Source organism: Rana temporaria, chromosome 4 (genome assembly GCF_905171775.1).
Source record: "Rana temporaria chromosome 4, aRanTem1.1, whole genome shotgun sequence".
Classification (NCBI taxonomy): Eukaryota; Metazoa; Chordata; class Amphibia; order Anura; family Ranidae; genus Rana; species Rana temporaria.
Genome location: NC_053492.1, coordinates 272,253,339 through 272,279,077, shown reverse-complemented (window position 1 = coordinate 272,279,077; position 25,739 = coordinate 272,253,339). Strand labels below are relative to the sequence as shown.

At 45.2% G+C, this 25,739-nt stretch overlaps 1 protein-coding gene across 1 annotated transcript in view; it reads right to left on the bottom strand.

Annotated features, from left to right (window-relative positions):
* LOC120937245 (amine sulfotransferase-like) overlaps window positions 1–10,049 on the bottom strand; it is a 77,725-nt gene extending 67,676 nt beyond the window's left edge. Inside the window, exons 1-2 of the mRNA XM_040350294.1 lie at window positions 9,952–10,049; window positions 1,382–1,553 (exon numbers count right to left, since the gene is read on the bottom strand). Of these exons, the coding sequence (XP_040206228.1) occupies window positions 1,382–1,538 (157 nt within the window). The 5' untranslated portion in view covers window positions 1,539–1,553; window positions 9,952–10,049. The remainder of the gene's footprint in view (window positions 1–1,381; window positions 1,554–9,951) is intronic.
* Between the last annotated feature and the right edge of the window lie 15,690 nt (window positions 10,050–25,739).

Sequence of the window (25,739 nt, the reverse complement as noted above, 5' to 3'; positions counted from 1 at the left end):
TCGAGCGTGCCTCTATCTAATTCATGCAGCCGCGCTCCGTCCGCGTCACTTCCGGTGCGCGGACGTTTGCGCTCCACGCTGGAACGCGGAAGTGCGACCCAGCGTGGAGCTGCGCTTTTCCCCGCGAATTCGGGGCTATTTAAACTCCCAGAGATGTCGGCAGGGTGTTCCGATATTCTAGTTGGACACCTGCCGCCATCTGGGATCGCAGAACCTCTCGCTACAAACCCTCAGTCCATTACAGCCTGTGACTCCTGGAGGCCATCTCTCAGCAACGCTACAGAAACCTGGACTCACCTCCCTGAATACACTGGCAGACCTGATAACAACTCAACACCTCTGCATCCGATTCATAGCCTGCATCTACAGCTCCCAACAGCCTGGTGACTCCTGGATAAGGATCTGAGCGTACTCCCCTCATTCAACCACCTCTTAAACTACAGAACCGCAAGTATCTTGTCAGCAGTGTACAATCTGTCATAGTCTACTATCTGCTCACTGTTTCAAGGGACTGTCTTTATATGACTCACCACTACACATGCAAACTATATTCAACTGTGCAATGAACTGTGTCCTATGCTAACAACTTGATATACTGAAGTATTCATACAATACTAACTAACTAACCATAGAACCACGTTATTCAATAGTACTGCTATAGCATATCCTTACAGAGACTATTCCCTCCTCAAGAGACTGTTTATGTAGGATATATGATAGGATAACCTTATGAAGTAATAAGTTGTCCCCTATTTATGTTTTGGTCTTACATGGAGGATATGATGACCTAACCCCATATTCTCAGTTCAGTTTTGAGAGTTAATTGGTGGTTCAGACCTGATAAGCCTCCGCAGCTGAGATCCAGACCTATTAATAAATTTAGATAAAACAGGGTCTTTACACATAGAAACCCCCTCAGTCCCCCTCCCAAAACTGCTGGAGCCCAATTTCTATCCAGTGCTCTGCCCAAGAGCAGTAGCCCTCTCCATTCTCCTCCTTACTGGGCAGATTGATAGTCAATCAAATTCTATGACGACAGAGCGGGGGGTGGGGACAAGCCATGCTGTTTGTGTCTATAGACATAGGCAGCACAGCTTGAGATTGAGCCTGCAAGAGTGCCCCCATAGAAAGTAGCTTTCTATGGGGGCACTTGCCGAAGAGAAGGAACCAGATACGTCCGCAGAGGACCCCAGAAGGAGAAGCTTGGGTTTGCACTGTGCAGAACCATTACACAGTCCAGGCAAGTATGACATTTTTACATTTTTTTTTATTAAACAAAAAATAATAAAAATAAAGATTTACAATCACTTTACTAGGTTCTGCTTTCTTTAAATACAATTAATTATATTTGACTATTTCTGAACTAATTGGGTAAACCCACCTGATTTTGGATATGTAATCAAGAAAACATCATCATCTCTTATTTTAAAATCCTGTAGGGAGTCTATAAACTCTGGTGACATCATTTCCTTCAAGAAACAGAATCCTTTATACCAGTACAAATTACTGTTACGTGGCACAGAAGTGATTGCAGCCATTGTTAGTAATGTTACCTGTAATATAAATAAATGAATAAGTGGAGTATTGGAATAACTAATGTTACAGTAAATATAATAAAAATAAATTAATGAGTGAAATATGGGAAAGACTAATGCTAAATGTATATTATTTTCTTAGAAACTGTAATGTTTGACATTTAAAGCAGTGATCTCCAGACTGTAACCCACATGCATTATGCGGCCCTTTGCTTGCCTTTATCCAGGCATTGAGGCACCATTTCTCCCACTGATACAAGGCAGTGAGGCACTATTCCTCCTACTGGAGCCAACTATTCCTTCACTTGACACCAACTGTGGGGCATAATGTTTTCCATTGATACCACTGATTGGGCACTATTCCCCCCCCCCCCCCAGACATACCAAGGATGGGAAACTATTCCTTCCATTGACACCAATGATGGGACACAATTTTTTTCACTCCCACTGGTGCCGGGACATTTTCTACTCCCACTGCTCATAGTCTAGCCCGCCTAAAATCTAAGGACAATGAACTGGCCCTTTATTTGAACAGTTTGAAGACCCCTGATTTAAAGGATAAGGGGTCTGTAAATGTGTCTTCCATGAAAGCCCTCCTTCAGAACTTAGTAAGAACACCATAGGCCCATTTAACTTTCTGTTAAATTTTTTTTTTTTTTTTTTTAGTGGGGACAAATTGATATTCGTTTTTTTTTAACTTATTGATGTGAAAATTTGATAGAGCAGGATTAAATTATTTTTTTGGAGTGCCTACTAGTGTATGGCTAAATTAAGCGTGCTGCACCTTGCATTCCTTTTCAGCTAAATTCAGAGCAGAACTAACATACACTGAAGTGATAAGAGAAAGTACTGTAACAAATAATATAAGTCCCTATTAGCTCCTCAGTGTATTGACTGGTGGACACATAATATACTCCATAGCAGATTCTGTCTTGTATAAGAATCATATAACGGGAAAACATGTTTTTGGCAATTTATTTTATTTTTAAGTTATAGGTTTTAAATTATTTAATTACTTTTTTTTCTACCATGTACAGTATGTAAAACCACTACTTTATTTAAGGAAACACAGGGGAATGCAGTTCCGGCTCTCCAGCTCTCTCCACTTTATGTATGTATTGGCAAGGATGCTGGAGTGTGCTGGAGGGTTTATTGTAGTTGGTTGGGGGAGGATCTATTTTTGTGGGGGGGGACTATTGTTGCTGGGGAGGGGGCTATTGTTCTCTAAATGGGGCTGTACTGGGAGTTGGGTAGGGGGTGGAACTGTGGGATGGTGATCTAAAATGGGTAAGGAGCAGAGACAAAGTGTGACTCATAAGGGGGGAGTGCCTGCACCTATTTTCTGAGAAAAAAAGCCCTGTGTAAAACCATTATTTATACAAATAAACATTTATTATTGGGTGCACTCATGACACCGGTGTCATTATACATTATAGGTTTTTAAAGAGACAGCACCATAGAAGCTGTTTTTATCAGATTTTTTTTTTCCGTCTCTGAGTATAATTTTGCATAAAGTCTTACAGAGCAGACAATGATTGACTAAAAACAAAATGTACAGTATATATTGTAACATTGGTGGTTGTTAGCTCAAGTGGGATAAGCGGCTTTAAGTGATTCACGCCAGCCAGGAACTATGTTTAACCACTTAACCACCAGCCGCCGTCATATAACGGCGGCAAGGTGGTTGCTTAACTGGGGGTGGACGTTATGTAACGTCCTCCCAGAAATCGCGCTCCCGCGCGCCCCCTGGGGCGCGCACACGGGAATTTTCGTGACCGGATTACGGTGCGATCACAGGTAAACAAACCGGCGTAATTTGATGACGATCGGTACAGTGTGAGAGGAGAGCGCGGATGGCAGCAGCAGTGTGGGATGGATCTGTGACTATTGCAGTCACAGATCCATCCATCCCTGCTCAGCCATCCCTGCATTAACCCCTGCAATACTCTGCCTTCCCTGTGCAATACTCTGCAATACTCTGCCTTCCCTGCGCAATACTCTGCAATACCCCCTGCGCAATACTCTGCAATACCCCCTGCGCAATACTCTGCAAAACCCCCGCGCAATACTCTGCAAAACCTCCGAGCAATACTCTGCAAAACCCCCGCGCAATACTCTGCAAAACCCCCGCGCAATACTCTGCAATACCCCCTGCGCAATACTCTGCAATACCCCCGCGCAATACTCTGCAATACCCCCGCGCAATACTCTGCAATACCCCCGCGCAATACTCTGCAGTACCCCCTGCCCAATACTCTGCAGTACCCCCTGCCCAATACTCTGCAGTACCCCCTGCGCAAAACTCTGCGCAATACTCTGCAATACCCCCGCGCGATACTCTGCAATACCCCCCGCGATACTCTGCAATACCCCCGCGCGATACTCTGCAATACCCCCGCGCGATACTCTGCAATACCCCCGCGCGATACTCTGCAATACCCCCGCGCGATACTCTGCAATACCCCCGCGCGATACTCTGCAGTACCCCCGCGCGATATTCTGCAGTACCCCCACGCAATACTCTGCAGTACCCCTTGCGCAATACTCTGCAGTACCCCCGCGCAATACTCTGCAATACCCCCGCGCAAAACTCTGCAGTACCCCTTGCGCAATACTCTGCAATACCCCCCGCACAATACTCTGCAATACCCCCGCACAATACTCTGCAATACCCCCCGCACAATACTCTGCAGTACCCCCGCGCAATACTCTGCAATACCCCCGCACAATACTCTGCAGTACCCCTTGCACAATACTCTGCAATACCCCCGCACAATACTCTGCAATACCCCCGCACAATACTCTGCAATACCCCCGCACAATACTCTGCAATACCCCCCGCACAATACTCTGCAATACCCCCTGCACAATACTCTGCAATACCCCCGCACAATACTCTGCAATACCCCCCGCACCAATACTCTGCAATACCCCCGCACAATACTCTGCAATACCCCACGCGCAATACTCTGCAAAACCCGACCAATACTTTGCAATACCCCGGCCAATACTTTGCAATAACCACGCACCAATACTCTGCAATACCTCGGCCAATACTCTGCAATACCCAGAAAATACTCTGGGGAAAAAAATGCGTCTTAACCACTTCCCGCCCACGTCATATGAGGTCCTTGACTTTGTGCAGGGATATCTAAATGATGCCTGCAGCTACAGGCATCATTCAGATATCATTTTTTTCAGCCAGCGATTCTCTACACCATAAGAATGATCATGGCGGCTGTTCCGCCTCTTGATCGTTCTTACGGGAGGCAAAAGGGGACGTCCCCACTCCCTTCGCCCACCGGTGCTTCTTCCGACTCACCGCTGCGATCGAAGCCAGGATAGTTTTTTTTTTTTTTTTTTCTTCAGGCTTCCCAGCCTAGAGGTGAGATGTGGGGTCTTATTGACCCCATATCTCACTGTAAAGAGGACCTGTCATGCTATATTCCTATTACAAGGAATGTTTACATTCCTTGTAATTGGAATAAAAGTGATCAAAACATTTATTTTTGGGGAAAAACGTGTCAAACTAAAATAAATAAAGTAAAATGAACAATAAAAAAAAAAAAAAAATTTAACGCGCCCCTGTTCCCGCGTGCTCGTATACAGAAGCGAACGTGCACGTAAGTCCCGCCCACATATGAAAACGGTGTTCAAACCACACATGTGAGGTATCGCTGCGAACGTTAGAGCGAGAGCAATAATTTTGGCCCTAGACCTCTTCTCCAACTAAAAACATGTAACCAGTAAAAACATTTAAAATGTCACCTATGGGGATTTTTAAGTAGCGAAGTTTGGCGCCATTCCACAAGCGTGTGCAATATTGAAGGGTGACATGTTGGGTATCTATTTACTCGGCGTAACTTCATCTTTCATATTATGCAAAAACATTGGGCTAACTTTAATGTATTTTTTTTTAAAAAGCACAAAACTGTTTTATTTCCCAAAAAAATGCGTTCGAAAAATTGCTGTGCAAATACCATGCGCGATAAAAAGTTGCAACGACCGCCATTGTATTCTCTAGGGTCTTTGCTAAAAAAGCATATATAATGTTTTGGGGTTCTATGTAATTTTCTAGCAAATAAATGATGATTTTTCCATGTAGGAGAGAAATGTCAGAATTGGTCTGGGTGTTCCAGAACGCCTGATGGTGCTCCCTACATGTTGGGCCTCTGTATGTGGCCACGCTGTGTAAAAGTCTCACACATGTGGTATCGCCATACTCTGGAGGAATAGCAGAATGTGTTTTGGGGTGTAATTTGTGGTATGCATATGCTGTGTGTGAGAAATAACCTGCTAATATGAAACTTTTGTGGAAAAAAAATAAAAATAAAAAAAACCTTGATTTTGCAAAGAATTGTGGGAAAAAATTACAACTTCAAAAAACTCACAATGCCTCTTTCTAAATACCTTGGAATGTCTTCTTTCCAAAAAAGGGTCATTTGGGGGGTATTTGTACTTTTCTGGCATGTTAGGGTCTCAAGAAATGAGAGAGGCCGTCAGTACTTCAGATGTAATCAAATTGATCAATTTTCAGTAATTGGTACCATAGCTTGTAGACCTTATAACTTTCACCCAGACTAAATAATATCCCCAAAAAATTTTTTAACCAAAGATATGTAGCAGTATACATTTTAGGCCAAATTTATGAAGAAAAATTCATTTTTTGCAAAATTTTATAATAGAAATGAAGAAAATTTCATTTTTTTACAAAATTTTCGTTCTTTTTTCATTTATAGCGAAAAAAATAAAAACCGCAGAGGTGATCAAATGCCACCAAAAGAAAGCTCTATTTGTGGGAAAAAAAGGACAAAAATTTCATTTGGTTACAGTTTTGTATGACTGAGTTATTGTCATTCAAAATGTGAGAGCACCGAAAGCTGAAAATTGGTCTGGTTATTAAGTGGGTTTAAGTGCCCAGTTGTCAAGTGGTTAAGGGCCTGGTACCCCATTTTTATTAAAAAGGCAAAAAAATTAAAGTCCAAACAAAATAATGACTTCAGCCTCCTGGCTCACACATGCAAAAGGAAATGCCAAGCCACCTGGCTCTCTTCGGCAGTAGCACCACTGCTCAGCATAAAGCCCTCCTGACGCCTGTCAGCAACCTCAGATTTAGGTCTCTGGGTTTCACAGTGCACAACTGCACTCTACAGCTCTCTAGCTACTTCCGTGCACACCTGCACTCTCTGAGTTCTCCCTTCCAAGCCTGGACTCCTCGGGAGGGTGGAGCCCAGAATGCTGGTCCTGAGTCTCCTATCAGGCCCACACACACACCTGCACAATCAGTGTGCTGATCAGCTTTAAAGCCTGAATCCAGGACTGGGGATTTCATCCCACCCGGATCTCTACGAAATCCCCAGTCTCCAGATCAGAAAGTGGATTTTAGTAAATACAGAGGAAACTGAAAAGCCAGTTTCCTCTCAAACCGGAAAATACCCTGGAGCCCCTCAACCTGCCTGGTTGAGAATCCTGGGTCACCACACCCCTGGGGTACCACACTACTACATATGTCCCCCCCTTGTTTCGACCCAGAGGGCAGAACACACCAGTACAACCTCCTCACTTTGGCATGACCATGCAAGCTACCACCCACATGGGCCAAACCTTGTCCCATCAGGTGACTTTCTCCACATCCGCCTGCTACATTTACTCGGGGTCTGCAAAGACACTCCAATGCCTTTTTACGTGTACGCTTCCAAAAGCGCTGTCTTCCCATTTCCCTTGGACCTACACTAGCCACCTTATCAGTAGGGAGTTTACTACTATTGGCACCTTTTTGCACCCAAGGCTGATTTCTGAACTTTGAGGGTCCGATACCATTAAGGCTACCAAGGGCTCCCTCAATTTCCAATAGACCACCCCTTTTCCCTTTATTTAATTTGGAAGGGATCAGATTTTTATACACTTGTTTAGTAATAAGCGGGGGCTCTTTTATTGGGGTGACACTGGTCCCTCTCTGAGCTCTATGTACGGGCACCCCCTTACTGTCCAAACTTGGCATCACTTGTTTCCCCATGTACACTGCATGCTTCATTCTGTCAGTTTCATCACTAACACTCTCATATGACTGCGGCCTCGTCCCAGTCTCCCTCTGAAGGACATCCTGACTGTCTCGCCACTCTGAGGTTTTTAAGTCATGTGACACCTTGATAAGCTTTGGGCTATTTCCCTCCAACCCTTGTTTACCAGGATCCTTCTCAGATCCTAGAAGTTCCTCGAACCTCAGGAAACCTTCCCCAGAATTACCCTCCTGAACCTGTAGCGGGCCTAATTCTGCTATACCCTTGACCTCTGTGTCAAACCTCCCTGTCTCACTACAATTTTCAGGGTTTGCTACAACCAGATCAACTTGACCAAGACCATCAGGTCTACCATTATTTTTGATGTCACCCATGGTAACCAAACCATCAAAAATCGCCAACATGCTGCATTTTTCATCATGGTCAGAAATATCAATGCATTTGTCATATTTCACTTCACCCATGTTTGGCAGGGCAGTGTCTGGAGAGGAACTGCACCCAGCGGAGTGGTTGTCTCTGGCAGCTTCACTATACACAAACTCCATTGGCATAAGATCCTCTGCCAGAAACTGTCCCGACCGCTGAACATCATCGCATAACACAACATTTGGACCTTTGACTACAATCACTTCATTTATTGCTGTGCCATCTGGCACTTCCACCAACATTAGCTCATTTGGCACTGCACCATCCATTACCACATCATTTGAACCTTTGTTGATCACAGACATGACCTCTTCTGTGCGTTCGCCGTTACTTGGCGCTTCCATCTTGTGAGCAACATCACCTGCAGCGGCAAATGCACCATTGCATACAAGTTGCTCTGCAGGTCCTTCATCTGGCACTACAGAAATCATGTCTGCTACACTTTTACCAACAGAGGCCTTTTCCAACAGAGCCAACAGGCTTTTTGCCCATCTGTCCCAGTCTGTTATCTCTGCGCTACCAGAGGGACAGCGTGGCTCAGTAACAGACACATTACAAACGTCACTTTTGGTTAAACCAGACTGTGGTAATACATTTTTAACCATCGCAGGCTGCAATACCACACCCTCACCACCTTGCTCTGGTGGCGCTTCATTAAACACATGAACACCTTCACACCTCTCATTGCCAGACTGCAATAACAATAACCACTTGTAACATTGGGGGTTGTTAGCTCAAGTGGGATAAGCGGTTTTAAGTGATTTACGCCAGCCAGGAACTATGTTTAAGGGCCTGGTAGCCCATTTTTATTAAAAAGGCAAAAAAATTAAAGTCCAAACAAAATAATGACTTCAGCCTCCTGGCTCACACATGCAAAAGGAAATGCCAAGCCACCTGGCTCTCTTCGGCAGTAGCACCACTGCTCAGCATAAAGCCCTCCTGACGCCTGTCAGCAACCTCAGATTTAGGTCTCTGGGTTTCACAGTGCACAACTGCACTCTACAGCTCTCTAGCTACTTCCGTGCACACCTGCACTCTCTGAATTCTCCCTTCCAAGCCTGGATTCCTCGGGAGGGTGGAGCCCAGAATGCTGGTCCTGAGTCTCCTATCAGGCCCACACACACACCTGCACAATCAGTGTGCTGATCAGCTTTAAAGCCTGAACCCAGGACTGGGAATTTCATCCCACCCGGATCTCTACGAAATCCCCGGTCTCCAGATCCCAAAGTGGATTTTAGTAAATACAGAGGAAACTGAAAAGCCAGTTTCCTCTCAAACCGGAAAATACCCTGGAGCCCCTCAACCTGCCTGATTGGGAATCCTGGGTCACCACACCCCTGGGGTACCACACTACTACAATATATATATATATATATATATATATATATATATATATATATATATATATATATATATATACTGTATATCATTCAGTCAGCAAAAAAAGTATATATACATTCCCTTTAAAGTATACATATCCTACTGGGCTTGGATACTAGGCAGCTTTTCACATAAAGACATCACAGGATGCAAGAGCACCGAACTAACTGTACCTAATAAAACACCTAGTTTCTTATCCTTATTGTCAACCCTTGTATGCAAACTGTCACAATGACAAAACACTTTAGATTTATTTTCTCAAGGCAGAACCGTGTTATATCAAAAACTTGTACACCCAGAATAATATTTTTTGCCAGAACAATTTTCTTATTTGGGCAAAAATAACTACTGTGGATCTATTTTTCAACAAAATTATTACATCTCACAATTATTTTTTCTATATTTTATATAGTTATAAAAGTCAGTTTAAGTACTAAACAAAACATTGATAACAGTGCATGTTATTGTGAACTACACATTTACTTCTTAGAATACATTAAGGATAAAAATGTGAATATTATAAACAATCAAATATGCATAACATCTGTTAATACATGAAGATAAAAAACAGCATTGTTAATAAGACTGACCTTTCTATGTACACCTGTTTTTAGCTCCAAGATTCGTAGCTTGTACTAAACTCACAGGATTTCAAAGAAGCGATTTTTATTAATCTCTCCAAATGAATTGTATCTGGAACTTGGCCAAACAATTACGACATTATAAAGTCCACCCCCATTTCTCATGGTTACAGTGCCAGGGCTTTAACTAATGAGCTCCTGGCACTTTCAGTAGTAGAAAGAGTGTGTACAGTTTACTGCAGATTTTAACTCCTAACATTTATACACTTTGTAGGGAATCAGGCTCAAGGTAGGAACATGCTCACAGTTTTTTTAACAAAAGTGACATGTTTAATCCAAAGGATAGTCAAAAACAAAGGAAAAGTCTTCTTGTCATAACTTAGCAGAAAGTAAACTTCTGCTCTACTGTGCGTTTCTGTTTTCGTGGTTTGACAAAGTCCTTGGTTAAAGGTAAGTGTCCTTTACAAAACAAATCATTACAGCCATGTTCAGCTTTAAGCAGCCATGCTCCTAGTTGCCTTATCCATGGAGACACTCTCTCCCCTAGAGCTAGGACCAGCTGCCTTAATAAAGACCTAGGCAGAAAACATGCAGTCCACAGAATTGGGCATCTGTCCCTCCGAGAGCTCTATCAGACTCCTAGTAAAACAAACCCCAGAACGGGCTTTACTAGCATAGTGTAAAGAATTATGTTTCTTTACAATTAAATCATTGCTGCTACCTTATATTGCAAATCTAACAATCCGTGGAGGAACATATATACCATTGTTCACTTTTCCTGCCACTCTAACCAGTTTCACAGGCACCACGCTACATATACCCCCACCCTGCTCAAACCCATGGAGTTGAGCACCTTGGGCAAACAAACTGTAAACTCTGGAGATGACATCAGTGTTTAGCTTGTTGGCTACCTGGTGTTCTACTATACATTTGAAATTCTGTAAGAGCCAAGTACCATCTGGTAACTCTTGCATTTTTCTCCTTATTTTTGGCCATCCACTCGAGAGGGACATGGTCAGTTAAGAGCCTAAACTGTCACCCAAACAGATCGTATTTTAAACTCTAAAGAGCCAGTTTGATGGCTAGACATTCCGATTCTATAAAAGTGTATCTTCGTTCAGTGGGAGTCAGTCTTCTGCTTAGGAATACTATAGGGTGTTCCTCCCCATTCACAACTCGGGACTACACTGCACCTAATCCCACTTCCAATGCATCTGTTTACACCACAAATTCCTGTGTTAAATCCAGGGTAATTAAGACAGGGCTGTTACACATGTCTGTTTTTAGGTTCTGGAAAGCTTTCTCAGCTTCTTGGGTCTAAGTTATCACCCCCCTTTGTTAAGATCTGTAAGGGGAGCAGCCAATGTATCAAAATTGGGGACAGACCTTCTATAATAGCCTATTAACCCCAAAAGGCTCTCAAAAGACTTGGAGCTTTACCATCTACCTGCCAATAATGTACCCCATATATGGGGCCTCCTCTAATACCACAGCACACTTCCCGGGCTCAGTCGGAAATGGACAATCCAGTCTAAAAAGGAAAAACCGAGAGGAACCAGGGGTGGTCGACGAGTCCAAAAGGCAAAGGCCGTATTAGGTACAGGCATCTTTAATTTGAGTGGTGTCCCTCTCTCTGATGGGGGATTATGTCGTTGGAAAGTAGAAACAATATAGTTATTCGACCTGCGGATAAGGGTGGGGGGTTAGTGGTCCTCAGTAAGGTCTATTATCAAGAAGAGATGAATAGACTTCTGAGTGACCTCAATACTTACCTATTATTGACAGGTGATCCTATGGTGAAATTTAAGAATGAGTTGCACTCTTTAATAGAGGCGGGCAAAAGTAAAGGGACCCTTAATGACAAGGAGGCCGCATACTTGGATCCCTTTTATTGTCACACACCTATTATTTATTTTTTGCCCAAATTACATAAAGATTCGGAACGGCCACCTGGCCGTCCAATTGTCAACGGAATTGATTCAGTGACATTGCGGTTGGGTCAGTATCTGGATTTTTTCTTACAACCTTTGGTATGTAAGATGGAAGCATATCTTTGTGATACCAAACAAATTATCCAGATACTTGATGTAACGGAACCCCAAATAGGACAGGGGTTAAATCCGTTCACGATATTCCATTCCATCCAAGACAGCTTATCGACACTCCAACCAAAAGGGCCCTCCTTTTCCCCCTCCCCCCTCCCTTTTTTTCCCTTTCCCCTTCCCTCTCCCTCCCTCCTTCCCTCCCTCCCTCCCGCCCTCCCTCCCTCTTCCTTTCCCCTCTTACTATGATAGATGGGTATGGGAACATAAACTAATACGGATATGTCAGGTTAGAAGACTGGTAGATAGGATTACTCTACCACCAAGAGGCCCGTTAATAACAAAAGAGATAGAATAGGAAATAAAAAGGTGCTAAGATATAACATAAGCCCCATAATAGATCTAGGATTATAAGGATGGATCTAGCCCTGTACCCACAAAAATACCTTTTGTATGTATTATGTTGTATGTATGTATATGTTAAAGTATATGTTTTTATGTATGAAGAATCTATGAACTATATACGAGATGTTGATTTTAAAAAAAGTTTGTAAAGATTTTTTCTATGAGAAAAGAATAAAAACAATTTAAACACAACCAACAGGGCCCGACCCATGCCATTTCCCAGAACAAGACGAGACACACAGCTCTGTGCTTTTGGTTTCAAATGTATTGACAACTTTAATGGTTTCTTAGCTTGCTTATATGCAGTACACAGGTTACAGAAATCACAGGAACAATCAAACTGTCCCCCCCCTTATCACACCATGGGGGGGCTTCAATCACATTCTTTTACATAATGATATTCAGAGTTAATTATCCCCCAGACGTTGCGTCTCCGACAAGTACATTCCACACATAAACAGTATACATAATGAAAGGTCTGGTAGCCAGGCTGACTCTCAGTTTCAATCCACAGAAGCAGTCTTAGTTAGCATCTCAACAGCCTCACACAATGGAAGGCCTTTCAAGAGCCAGGCTCATTTAACAACTCACTAGCCAGGGCTAATCATAGAAATGAGTCACTATTGACTGGTTGGGTCACAATATTCTTTACAGACATTTAAAGAATATATGGTAGATTACTGTCCATGTTAAAACAATCCAATATATGTCTCTTTATTTCCTGGCTCAATCTGTGCCCAAAAGTGACTCCTGTTACATGGCTCCCTCCTTGTGGAACACTCCGGCAGACCCGGCTTGATCCTTTTTGAGTCAACTTGGGGATGTCCGGAACTAGGAGGCCGGGATGACGTCTGTTTGCCGGGATAAACCATCAGCATTGCCATTTGGCTTACCAGGTCGGTAGCTGATGGTGAAGGTGAATAATGGAATTCAGTTCTGGAATTTGCTTTGCTCTCTCAATGGCTCCCAAAACCTGTTGCTGATGCTCTTGGGAGAGACAAGGCACCACCTGGATGCAAATCCCATTTAATCTTTTGACAATTTCAGCCTGTTTGTGCATTTCAATGTTCAAGCCACGGGACATCTCATAATACATGACGTAGTGTCGTTGCATCTCTGATTTCTCACTGGCCAACTTGTCACATTCCCATTTTAGACTGTGATATTGTGCCAGATCTACAGTACATGTCGGGGAAGGTAGTCTTACCCGGGTCTCAGCAGCAAGTGAGTTGGTTCCAGCAACGCGGGTTGGGGCACAGGTAGTCACTGTGTGGGCTTCAGCGGGGCACATCGGGGCGTACGCAGAAATAAGGGGGGCCAAATCATTCCCCAGTAGTACATCTGCTGGCAAATCCTTCATCACCCCCACATTCATGTTCCGAACCAACCCCCCAATCCAGGTGAACCCGGGCAACAGGTAGCCAGAAGACGGTGCCTCCCGCTACTCTTACGGCTACGGTGTCTCCGGTGTGCTGGCTCTCTGGGATGAGTTTCTTCTGTAGCAGGGTCATCGTGGCCCCAGTATCACGTAGCCCATTGGCTACCTTTCCATTGACCCAGACAGTCTGCCTGTGTTTCTGCCTGTTGTCCTGGTTAGCTGCTTGTATCGGATCTGCCTCGTGCAGAATGCCCCAATGTTCTTCCTCCTCAACTCAGTGGGCCGCAGGCATGGATGTGTGGGGGTTCCCCCTTTCTGGCTGTCTCCATGACTGTGACTGCCTGGGTGGATTAAATGGACAGTCTAGCTTTCTGTGTCCTAGCTTTTGACACCCAAAACACCTGATGGGCTGTGAGTAGTCCTGGGATTTGAACCTAGGCATCTGAGGATAAGTGGCCGCTGGAGGTGGTGTTGTAGGACGGTCGGACTGGGGTTTGTAGGCAATAGCCGGCAGGGGTGCCGCTGATCGATAATCAACCCAAGCTGTGGTCTTGACCACAGAGTTGTCCAGTTTGCGGGCGTCTGTGTATTCATCCGCCAGGCGAGCTGCTTCAGACAAGGAGAAAGGGTTTCTGTCCCGGACCCATTCTCTGACTTCCCGGGACAGTTTGTCAAAGAAGTGCTCCAGCAGGAACACCTGCAGCACCTCTTCCCCAGGTTCTGCTTGGCATCCATCGACCCAGTGGGATGCTGTGCGGTGTAGGCGGCATGCCCACTCGGTATATGAGTCTCCAGTCTGCTTGCTCGTCTCTCGGAACCGCCTCCGGTGTGACGGCATACCTGGCCAAAAGTGCTTCTTTTACCAGTCCATAGTTCATAATATCCTTGTCTAGGATGGCCCTGAATGCTTCACTGGCCCGGCCGGACAATTTCCCAGACAAAATGGTAACCCATTCCTCTGTGGGCACCCGGTGTAGGGCACATTGCCGTTCAAAATCAGCAAGGTACCCATCAATCTCCCCTTCAGTTTCAATGAAGTTCTTAAAAGCAGCAAAATGTATCTTTCTCCTTTCAGTTGGTGCTGCTGTGACTTCTGCTTCTGCAGAACGTCTTTGCCGTAGCCAATTTGCTTCCACAGCAGCTATAACTTGGTCTATGATCTCCGGTGGATGGTTAGGACCATAGTGTGCCAGTCTTAGTTTGACAGCCCAATCAAAACTTGACTCCTCCGGGGTCCTGTCTGTTACGCTGGGCCTTTCCGTTAAGTCTGGTCTTTCCGCTCCATCCATTTGGACAAGTTCTGTGATCACGTCCATCTTCTTATGGTTGCTGGCTGGTCTGCCACGGTTCTCCAGTAGTCCTTGTAGCTGTCCTTTAAAAGCGATGGAATTATCCCGCTGCTAGCCACCAATTGTAACGGAACCCCAAATGGGACAGGGGTTAAATCCGTTCACGATATTCCATTCCATCCAAGACAGCTTATCAACACTCCAACCAACAGGGCCCGATCCATCCCATTTCCCAGAATAAGACGAGACACACAGCTCTGTGCTTGTGGTTTCAAATGTATTGACAACTTTAATGGTTTCTTAGCTTGCTTATTAGATATGTGCATTCCCGTTCGTACGAATGTTATTTTCGTACGAAAATGTTCATTTTCGTACCCGCAGAATAATGTGTACATACGAAAAAAATAAAGCACCAAAATACGAAAATGACAGGATTACGAATGAGCTGCATAACGAACAACCGCAAATGCGAACGAACGATCTGACGAAAATACGACAAAACGAAAACGGCAAAAGAACAAAAATTACATCTATAACAAAAGATTTGCATTCTGTATCCTGTTTGAATCCCCTCTCTGTTCGTATCCTCAGCCGTATGTTCACGCGACATCCACAACAAAAGACCCGCACCCTGTATTTTGAATTCCTTTTTTCTGTTTGTATTTTGGATTCAACAGAATGCAAATCTTTTGCCACAGATGTCACCCGAACACACGACCGAAAACACCAAAAGAAAAAGGACCCAAAATACAGAATAGAAATCTTTTGTTATAGATGTAATTTTCGTTTTTTTGAATGGGCAGTGAGTGTAGTTAGTGAAGCAGCTTCTCTTTTGTGCTGAGTAGTAAAGTAAAGCAAAATAAACTTTTCTGTGGATTTTCATCTGAAGGGAGATCAGTTGGCCAGACTTTTGAACCCAAAAATGGTTTTCTGATGGAGTTTAAAAACGAACAAATTTTCTGAGAACGAACGGAAAACGATCGTTTTTATGTTTGTTGTTAAAAAAGTCTGACCAAGTGTATGGGGCTTAACAATCGTTAATATGGATGAGCCGCGTGTTGAAAGTGCCGCGAATCCCCGCGATATATTTACGAAACTACAAAATGACGAAAATCCTTTTTCTGTTCGTATCTTCAGTCGCATGCCCACATGACATCCACAACAAATTGTCATAGATGTCACACGAACACCCGACCGAAAACACGAACAGAAAAAGGAATCCAAAACACAGAATGCAAATCATTGACGAAAATTCACGAAAATTATTGTCTAACAAGTAAAGAACATGAATTAAACAGAATAACGAACTATCCCGCATGTACGAAAATAAAACGGTAACGAAAATACGAAACGATCGGAATACGAAAAAATCTCGTCGTACGATAAACGAACAAGAAAACGGGCGTCTTACGAAAAACGAACGGAAACGAACCTACGGAACGATACAAAACAGAACAAAAAAAAACGAAAAAAAATTCTGTGCACATGTCTATTGCTTATATGCAGTACACAGGTTACAGAAATCACAGGAACAATCAAACTGTCCCCCCCCCCTCATCACACCATGGGGGGGCTTCAATCACATTCTTTTACATAATGATATTCAGAGTTAATTATCCCCCAGACGTTGCGTCTCCGACAAGTACATTCCACACATAAACAGTATACATAATGAAAGGTCTGGTAGCCAGGCTGACTCTCAGTTTCAATCCACAGAAGCAGTCTTAGTTAGCATCTCGACAGCCTCACACAATGGAAGGCATTTCAAGAGCCAAGCTCATTTAACAACTCACTAGCCAGGGCTAATCATAGAAATGAGTCACTATTGACTGGTTGGGTCACTATATTCTTTACAGACATTTAAAGAATATATGGTAGATTACTGTCCATGTTAAAACAATCCAATATATGTCTCTTTATTTCCTGGCTCAATCTGTGCCCAAAAGTGACTCCTGTTACACTTGACATCCTACCTTGCACATCAAATACCATTTTGATTACCGCGGATGTCAGATCTTTATATACAATCATTGACCATGAGGCAGCTTTAGCCTCAGCCACTTGGGCATTGGCAGCCACTGATCTTAGTGGTGAACATGTTCAGTTTCTGTTAGACAGCCTTAGGTTCTGTCTCTTCAAAAACTATTTTTGGTTCAATAGGGATTTCTATTTGCAGCGTTGCGGTGTAGCGATGGGTGCTCGTTTTGCTCCCAGTGTGGCCAATTTATTTATGGCCCACTGCGAGGAAGATGTAGTTTTCCACCATCATCCACCGCAACTTCTCTGTTACAAGAGATATATAGATGATCTGGTGATGGTATGAGAGGGCGACATGCCCAGTCTCCAGTCGTTCATGGACAGGCTTAATGGTAACAACAAGAATATTGGGCCAGATTCACAAAGGAGATACGACAGAGTATCTCAGATACTCCGTCGTATCTCTCAGAGTATCTATGCGACTGATTCATAGAATCAGTTACGCATAGATAGCCCTAAGATCCGACAGGTGTAATTGTTTTACACTGTCGGATCTTAGGATGCAGTACCACGGCCGCCGCTGGGGGGAGTTTGCGGCGTAAACCAGCATCGGGTATGCAAATTAGGAGTTACGGCGATCCACAACGGTTTTTCACGTTCGCTAAAAAGTCGTGGATTCTACTAATAAGGAGATTGGTAGTAACTATAAGATGGTTATGGATTTCAGCATCAAAAATACCACCCCTGTATGTCTTCAGCGTCCCTGAACATCCCCTGTATGTTCGCACAGTCCCTGACCACCCCCTGTATGTCCGCACAGTCCCTGGCCACCCCTGTATTTCTGCACAGTCCCTGACCACCCCTGTATGTCCACTAATTTTGTTTAGTTGTTTGTTCAGAATCATGATCTCTATTTTTATTCTCAGTTTATCCAGAAATGTGTAGCTCTAATACATAGCTTGTGTATGTATCATTTTGTTCTATTTAAAGTAATGTATAGAAGGTAGGGCCCGAAAGTGACTCAAGCCCAGGGGCCCCCACCACCCTAAGTCCTGCCCTGCGCACAGTCCCTGACCACCCCCTTTATGTCTGCACAGTCCCTGACCACCCCCTGTATGTCCGCACAGTCCCTGACCACCCCTGTATGTCCGCACAGTCCTTGACCACCCCTGTATGTCCGCTAATTTTGTTTAGTTGTGTGTTCAGAATCGTGATTTATATTTCTATTCTCAGTTTATCCAGAATTTTGTAGCTCTAATACATAGCTTGTGTATGTATCATTTTGTTCTATTTAAAGTAATGTATAGAAGGTAGGGCCCGAAAGTGACTCACCACCCTAAGTCTTGCCCTATCCACAGGTCATCATGTCCAGTTCTTTTGGCAGCCACAATGTCCTGGGATGTCAGGGGAGCAGCAGGCATCGGTATCAGGTGAATTTGGGCGTCAATCGCGGCGAGGAAAGGATCTTTTTCAGGATGATTAGTGGGAGCTTCGTGGAACAGGTCTGTTCACATGCCTTGTCAGGCCACGCCCCCTAACTTTTTTTTAAAAACAACAAACATCTCTATACTTACCTGCTCTGTGTAATCAAATTTCGTGCTGCTGGCTCCTACTCTCTGTCCAATGCCCCCACAGGATGCCGCTTCCAATGGGGCACTCATGCGTGCTGGCTCCCAAGCCCCACTGATGCATCCATTGACACAGACAGCGGGACTCGCTTTGATTGACAGCGTGGGAGCCAATGGCTCCTCGTGCCCCAGCAAAGCCAGTGAGACACAGAAATTAGGGGAGAGAAGAGTTGCAGACATGCACAGTGGCTCATCCAATGAGGGCTCAGGTAAGTATTAGGGGGAGTGAGGGGAATGCATTAAGGTAAAAACTGTTAAGGCTTTAGAACCACTTTAATTGTACATAGGGTTGAGTGAACCCGAACTGTAAAGTTCGGGTTCGGTACGGACTTTTGTTTTTTTTTGTACCCGAACCCGGACAATTTGCTGTAAGTTTGGGTTCGGGTCCAGTTTTCGGCAATGTAATGGCACACTGCAGGGCAGCCAATCACCATTTGTTTTACTCCTGTGACCTAGAAGCCATCACAGCCATGCCTACTAATGGCATGGCTGTGATTGGCCAGTGCAGCATGTGACCCAGCATGTGACCCAGACTCTATATAAGCTAGAGGGACATAGCACAGCTTGTCACTCTGCTTTAGATAGGGTAGGGAAAGGCTGCTGCTGATCTGATCTGAGGGAGAGAATTAGATAGGAGTCAGACTGTCCTGCTACAGAAATCATATTACACCAGCGCTGCATATGTTCCTGTGAGATACTCTGCATTAGATACTTTAGGGAAAGGTTCCTGATTGTTCTTATAGGGAGAGAAATATATAGGAGTCAGTCCTGCTTCACAAATCAAATTGCAGCAGCACTGCATATGTTCCTGTGAGATACTCTGCATATTGCACCAGCACTGCATATGTTCCTGTGAGATACTCTGCATTAGATACTTTAGGGAAAGGTTCCTGATTGTTCTTATAGGGAGAGAAATATATAGGAGTCAGTCTGTCAGGTCACCCGTGGCCAGGTGACAAGTGCACCCCGTTGGGGTCAGGGATGCACCACAGGGTAGTGAACCCTATAGCCGACTGCTGCTAACAGAGGAAGCGTGAACCCAAGATCACCCAGGGTGCGGAGTCTAAGACCCAGTTTTGTTTTCACCAGAGCCTCTGATGGTGAGGATGGTCTTGGCCGCAACTGGATCCAGGTCGCGACCCCCGAGATCCCCTAGGCCACACTCCGCAGGGAGAGAGGGGAAGCAGCCAGCAGAACAAATGGTGGTGATGAGTAGGCCGAGGTCAGGGCAACAGGCAGACAGGGGTAACCAAGGACAGGCAAAAGGTCAGGGGCACAGGCAAACAGGAGAAGTCAGAGACAAGCCAAAAACGGTACACAGGAAGAAGATCGTAGCACACTTGCAGACAGGAACTAGCAAATTACATTGTTGAACAGCACTGCAGACCTGTATTGCAACAGTTAATATAGACTTCCTGGGATGGTCTGGGTGGAGCCATACAGGAAGAGGAAGTGATAAAAAGGGAACCAGAACAGGGTCAGGCCTCTAAAGAACAGATGAAAAACACAGGTAAGCTGCCAGGCTATTGCATATCCATGACAGTACCCTCCCTCTTACGAGGCCTCCCCCTTCCCCGCCTGGGTCCGGGTTTAGAGGGAAACTTCAGATGAAACTTCTTCAATAGACGAGATGCAAAGACCTCTGAGCGGAGATTAGGCCACCAATAGTGACGACTGATAAGTAAGAAGGACCGGAGGAAACCAGCGTGGCCCGCCACCTTGGAGTTATGTCCCCAACAAAGGATCTTAGCTCTTAGCTCGGTGGGGACAAAGGTCTTGCCAGGAGGAATGAAGTTGGAATGATCGTCTCAGGTTCAAGAGTAGGCTCCTCGTCCAAAGTGTCAAAGGACCTAGAGAACGCATCAGCCCGACCGTTGCAGGAACCAGGTTTGTACGTAATCGTGAAATTAAAATGGGAAAAGAAGAGACTCCACCTGGCCTGTCTGGGATTCAGACGTTTAGCATTCTGTAAGTACTGTAGATTCTTGTGATCAGTGAAGATCGTTATGGAGTGAGGGGAACCCTCCAAAAGATGACGCCACTCTTGTAGCGCCAATTTGATTGCGAGAAGTTCCCAGACGCCGATGGCATAGTTTCTCTCTGCCTGGGATTTTTTTTTGGAAAAGAACGAACATTGTTGTCGTCTCTTCTCAAAAAGTTGAAGAAGCACCGCTCCCACCCCCACAGAAGAAGCGTCCACTTCAATAAAGAATGCCTCCTCAGGACTGGGTCTCCTCAAGAGAGGTCCAGAGACAAAGGCCTGTTTCAGATCGTGAAACGCTGAGACAGCTTCGGGGGGCCAGTCTTTGGCATTAGCACCCTTCTTGGTCAGAGCGATAATAGGCGCGGCAATGGAGGAGTAATTCCTGATGAACTGCCTATAATAATTTGTGAAGCCAAGAAAGCGCTGTGTGGCCTTGAGGCTAGCAGGAAGAGGCTAGTTGGTAATGGCTAAGACCTTCCCGGCATCCATACGAAGACCCAAGCATCCTAGAAACAGGACCTCAGAACATTCAAAGGAGCATTTCTCCAGCTTGGCATAGAGATTATTCTCTCTAAGGCGCTGGAGTACAGTGCGGACATGGTTTCTGTGGAAACACAGATTTTCTGAAAAGATAAGAATGTCATCCAGATAGATGAAAACAAACTGGTACAGCAGATCCCTGAAGATTTCGTTGACAAAGTTTTGAAACACGGCTGGGGCATTACACAACCAAAAAGGCATGACCAGCTTTTCGTAATGGCCGTCTCGAGTGTTAAACGCAGTCTTGCATTCATCACCTTCTCGTATTCGAATGAGGTTGTACGCTCCTCTGAGATCCAACTTAGTGAAAATGGAGGCACCCCTCAACCTATCGAACAATTCCGATATTAAGGGTAAGGGGTAACGATTCTTAATAGTAACAGCGTTTAAACCTCGATAATCAATGCAGGGTCTCAAGGTACCATCCTTCTTGGCAACAAAAAAGAACCCTGCTCCTGCAGGCGATGACGATTTCCGGATGAAACCTCTCTCAAGATTTCCTGCGACATACTCCGACATGGCCTGGGTCTCCGGGATGGACAAAGGGTATGTACGACCCCTGGGCAGAGTTGCTCCAGGAACAAGGTCAATGGCACAGTCAAAAGATCTGTGGGGAGGAAGCACCTCAGACGATTTCTTACAAAACACATCCCGGTAATCGCTGTATGCAGTGGGAAGATCAGAAGATACCGATGTGGTAGCAACCGGAAGTCTCTCCTTGGGAGTCACCTTGGAAAGACATGACGAGAAACATGAAGGGCCCCAAGCCAGGATCTGCCCAGAAACCCAGTCCACATGGGGAGAGTGGAGCTGTAGCCAAGGAAGGCCCAACACAATGGGGGTAGAGGCTTTGGATAGGATGAGAAAGGATATCCACTCCTGGTGGAGAATCCCTATCGACATCCTAATAGGTACATAATTGTCCAGCAAGAGGACAGTTCTGGAGGATGACGAGGTGGAGGATGAGGAGGAGGAGATGGAGGAGGAAGCATGTTCACAGCAGGGTGGCACCCAGACCAGCTCATGGCCATCACTGGTGCGTGGCTGGGGGGGGATACAGAGGACACAGATGATATACCTCCCACAAAGGACAGCTTTTCGTTGCCTCTGGGCAGCCTGGCACACATGAGCGATTACATGCTGCAGTGTCTCCGCAACGACCGCCGTGTTTCTCACATTTTAACAGGTGCTGATTACTGGGTGGCCATGCTGCTGGATCCCCGTTACAAGGACAATGTACCATCCTTAATTCCCTCACTGGAGCGTGATCGCAAGATGCGCGAATACAAGCGCACACTGGTAGACGCGCTGCTGGTGGAATTCCCACCTGACAGCGGGGGCACAGTGGAAGCACAAGGCGAAGGCAGAGGAGGAGGAAGAGGTCGCCAACGCAGCCGGGGCACCGCCAGCACCTCAGAAGGCAGGGTTAGCATGGCCAAAATGTGGAAAAGCTTTGTCAGCACGCCACAACAAACAGCACCACCAGCTGATATGGAACGCTTTAGCAGGAGGCAGCATTTCACCAACATGGTGGAGCAGTATCTGTGCACACGCCTACACGTACTAAATGCCGGGTCTGCCCCCTTAAACTTCTTGGTCTCCAAATTGGGCACATGGCCTGAGCTTGCCCTTTACGCCTTGGAGGTGCTGGCCTGCCCTGCAGCTAGTGTATTATCTGAATGTGTATTTATCACGGCAGGGGTCGTTTTCACAGACAAGAGCAGCCGCCTGTCCAGAGACAATGTGGACAAGCTCACGTTCATTAAAATGAACCAGGCATGGATCCCACAGGATTTGTCCGTACCTTGTGCAGAATAGACACGTATACCGGGCCGGCCTTACCCAGCCATTGTTGTTTTTCTGATCTTTCTAGGGTTGCCACCTCATCCCTTTAAAAGCAAAAACATATTAATTACACAGGTTCTCTGGCTGATGAAGGTGCTGCTAATTAAACTCACTTGGTGCCTTATCGACATTAAATTAGCCCCAGAACCTGTGTAATTACTATGGGCCGGATTCAGGTACAGCGGCGTATCTTTAGAGCGGCGTAGTGCATCTCATATGCGCTACGCCGACGTAACATAGAGAGGCAAGAACAGTATTCACAGAGCACTTGCTCCCTAAGTTACGTCCGGGTAGCGTAAATGGGCCGGCGTAAGCCCGCCTAATTCAAAGTAGCAAGGCAGTGGGCGTGTAGTATTATAATGAAGCGTGACCCCATGTAAATGCATGGCCGAACGAACGGCGCATGGGCGCGCATGCTCGGAATCACGTTGCAAATACTCCCTAAGATACGTCGGCTCAATGCTTTCGACGTGAACGTAACATACGCCAAGCCCCATTCACATACGACTTATGCAAACAACGTAAAATCCGACGGCAGTTTCGACGTCCATACCCTAAACGACTTTGACCAGCTTTTTGGTGGTTTAACTTTAAGCCGGAAAAACGCCTTACTCAAACAACGTAGATTACAGCGACGGGCGAAAGTACGCTCGTGAATCGGCGTATCTCGCTCATTTACATATTCAATGCGTAAATCAACGGAAGCGCCCCTAGCGGCCAGCGTAAATATGCACCCAAGATACGACAATTCAGGTGTATCTGATTTAGAGAATCAGCGCATAGATACGACGGCCCACATTTGGACTTACGACGGCGTATCAGTAGATACGTCGGCGTAAGTCTTTGTGAATCCGGCTCTATGTGTTCGGGTTTAAAGGGATGAGGTGGCAACCCTAGATCTTTCTCACTCTTTTGGGGTGTACCCTAATTTAAAAAATAAATAAATTAAAAACAAAAACCTGTGTTGGCTACCTCGTCCTCCTCCACCGCCGCTTCCACCTTCACCGCCACATCCACCGTCACCTCAACCTCCTACTCCATATGGACTTCGTCCTGCTAGGTCAAGATTATTTTAATTTTTTTTTATTTTTTTTAGGTTATTTTAAGTTATTTCCCGATCCACATTTATTTGCAGAGTACTTGCCATGCTCTTACCAACAGTTTGCTGCCATTTGCAGCCCTCTAGCCCTTTCCATTTGTTTTTTTAGAGACATTTTAGTAGTCAAAAGTCTGGGTCCCCATTGACTTCAATGGGGTTCGGGGTCAAGTTTGGGTCCCGAACTCTGACTTTTTTCCGAAGTTCGGCCGAACCCGTCGAACCCGAACATCCAGGTGTCCGCTCAACTCTAATTGTACATCTTCAAGGATTGCTTAGATTTTCCTAAACTCTTGAACCTCTGTTTTATATGTCAACAGGAGCCTATCTTTGGATTCCTGTCCAACTCTTGCTCCCACTGTTACCCCTGTAAGAAATATTGTAACCTTAAGAATGACTGCACTCCTTGCGGTACTTAACCCCCACTTAACCCCCTCAGCCCTGTCTTATTCCTGGGAGATGTTTCAACCTACTATGTTGATGAATATCAGTCCTGGCTACTTTTTTCATGACTAAGGAAGTGACTATATTGAGTTCTTTAGTGAATCTGGACTCTATTTACAGCATTAATAATCACAGCCACCTAAACTTTTTTTTACTGGTTTCCTCTCTGTGAAACTCCTAGAATTTTCTGCTCTTCAGAAGATCGTGTTCCCTATGAGCTTTAAAAACAAGTCAACTTTCTCTGGACTGTTGGCCCTTCCTAAAATGAATTTCCCTATTACCGCTTCAGGATTTATGGGGTTATTGTGAATCTTCCATGGGTATACTCCCTCTTTTTGAAATATTTTTCTACACTTAAATTGATGAGCCTGGTTTTTGGACCAGTTGTTTACCTTGGCCCAGATTCAAGAAGCACTTGCGCCCGCGCAACCATAGGTTACGCAGCGCAAGTGCTTACTTGCTCCGGTGTAACGAGTGCTCCTGATTCAGGAACCTCGTTACACCGACTGCAGGCTAAAATCTGCGCGGCATAAGGCACTTATGCCTCGCAGATTTTAGGCTGCATTCTTGCGGGGGCCGCTAGGGGGCGCTCCCATTGTGTATCAGCGTGTAGTATGCAAATTGCATACTACCACTGATTCACAAGCTTGGTACGGATTTTCCGTACGGCTACTTTTAGCGCAAGGCTGCCCCTTCTAATAGTAGGGGCAGCCAATGCTAAAGTATAGCCGGCCTTCCCGCACCGTGAAATTTGAATTTCACAGCGTTTGCGTAAGTGAAACATGAATGGCGCTGGACGCCATTCACGTTCACTTAGAAGCAAATGACGTCCTTGCGACGTCATTTGCGGCAATGCACGTCGGGAAAGTTTCCCGACGGAGGATGCGCTGTACGCTCGGCGCGGGAGCGCACCTAATTTAAATGATTCCCGCCCCCGGCGGGATCATTTAACTTGCGCGCGCTTACGCTACTGCTCCGTGAATCGAGGGCAGCGCAAAATATTTGCGGGGGCGCAGGGCAAAATCGTTGCCCTGCTCCCCCGCAAATATCGCGCAATTCTACTTGAATCTGGGCCCTTGTCTTTTCAGACTATAAAGTCTTAGCTGTTACTGATGGACTTTCAAAGATTGTACATGCTCTCTCTTTATCCTGATGGGCTACTATATTTT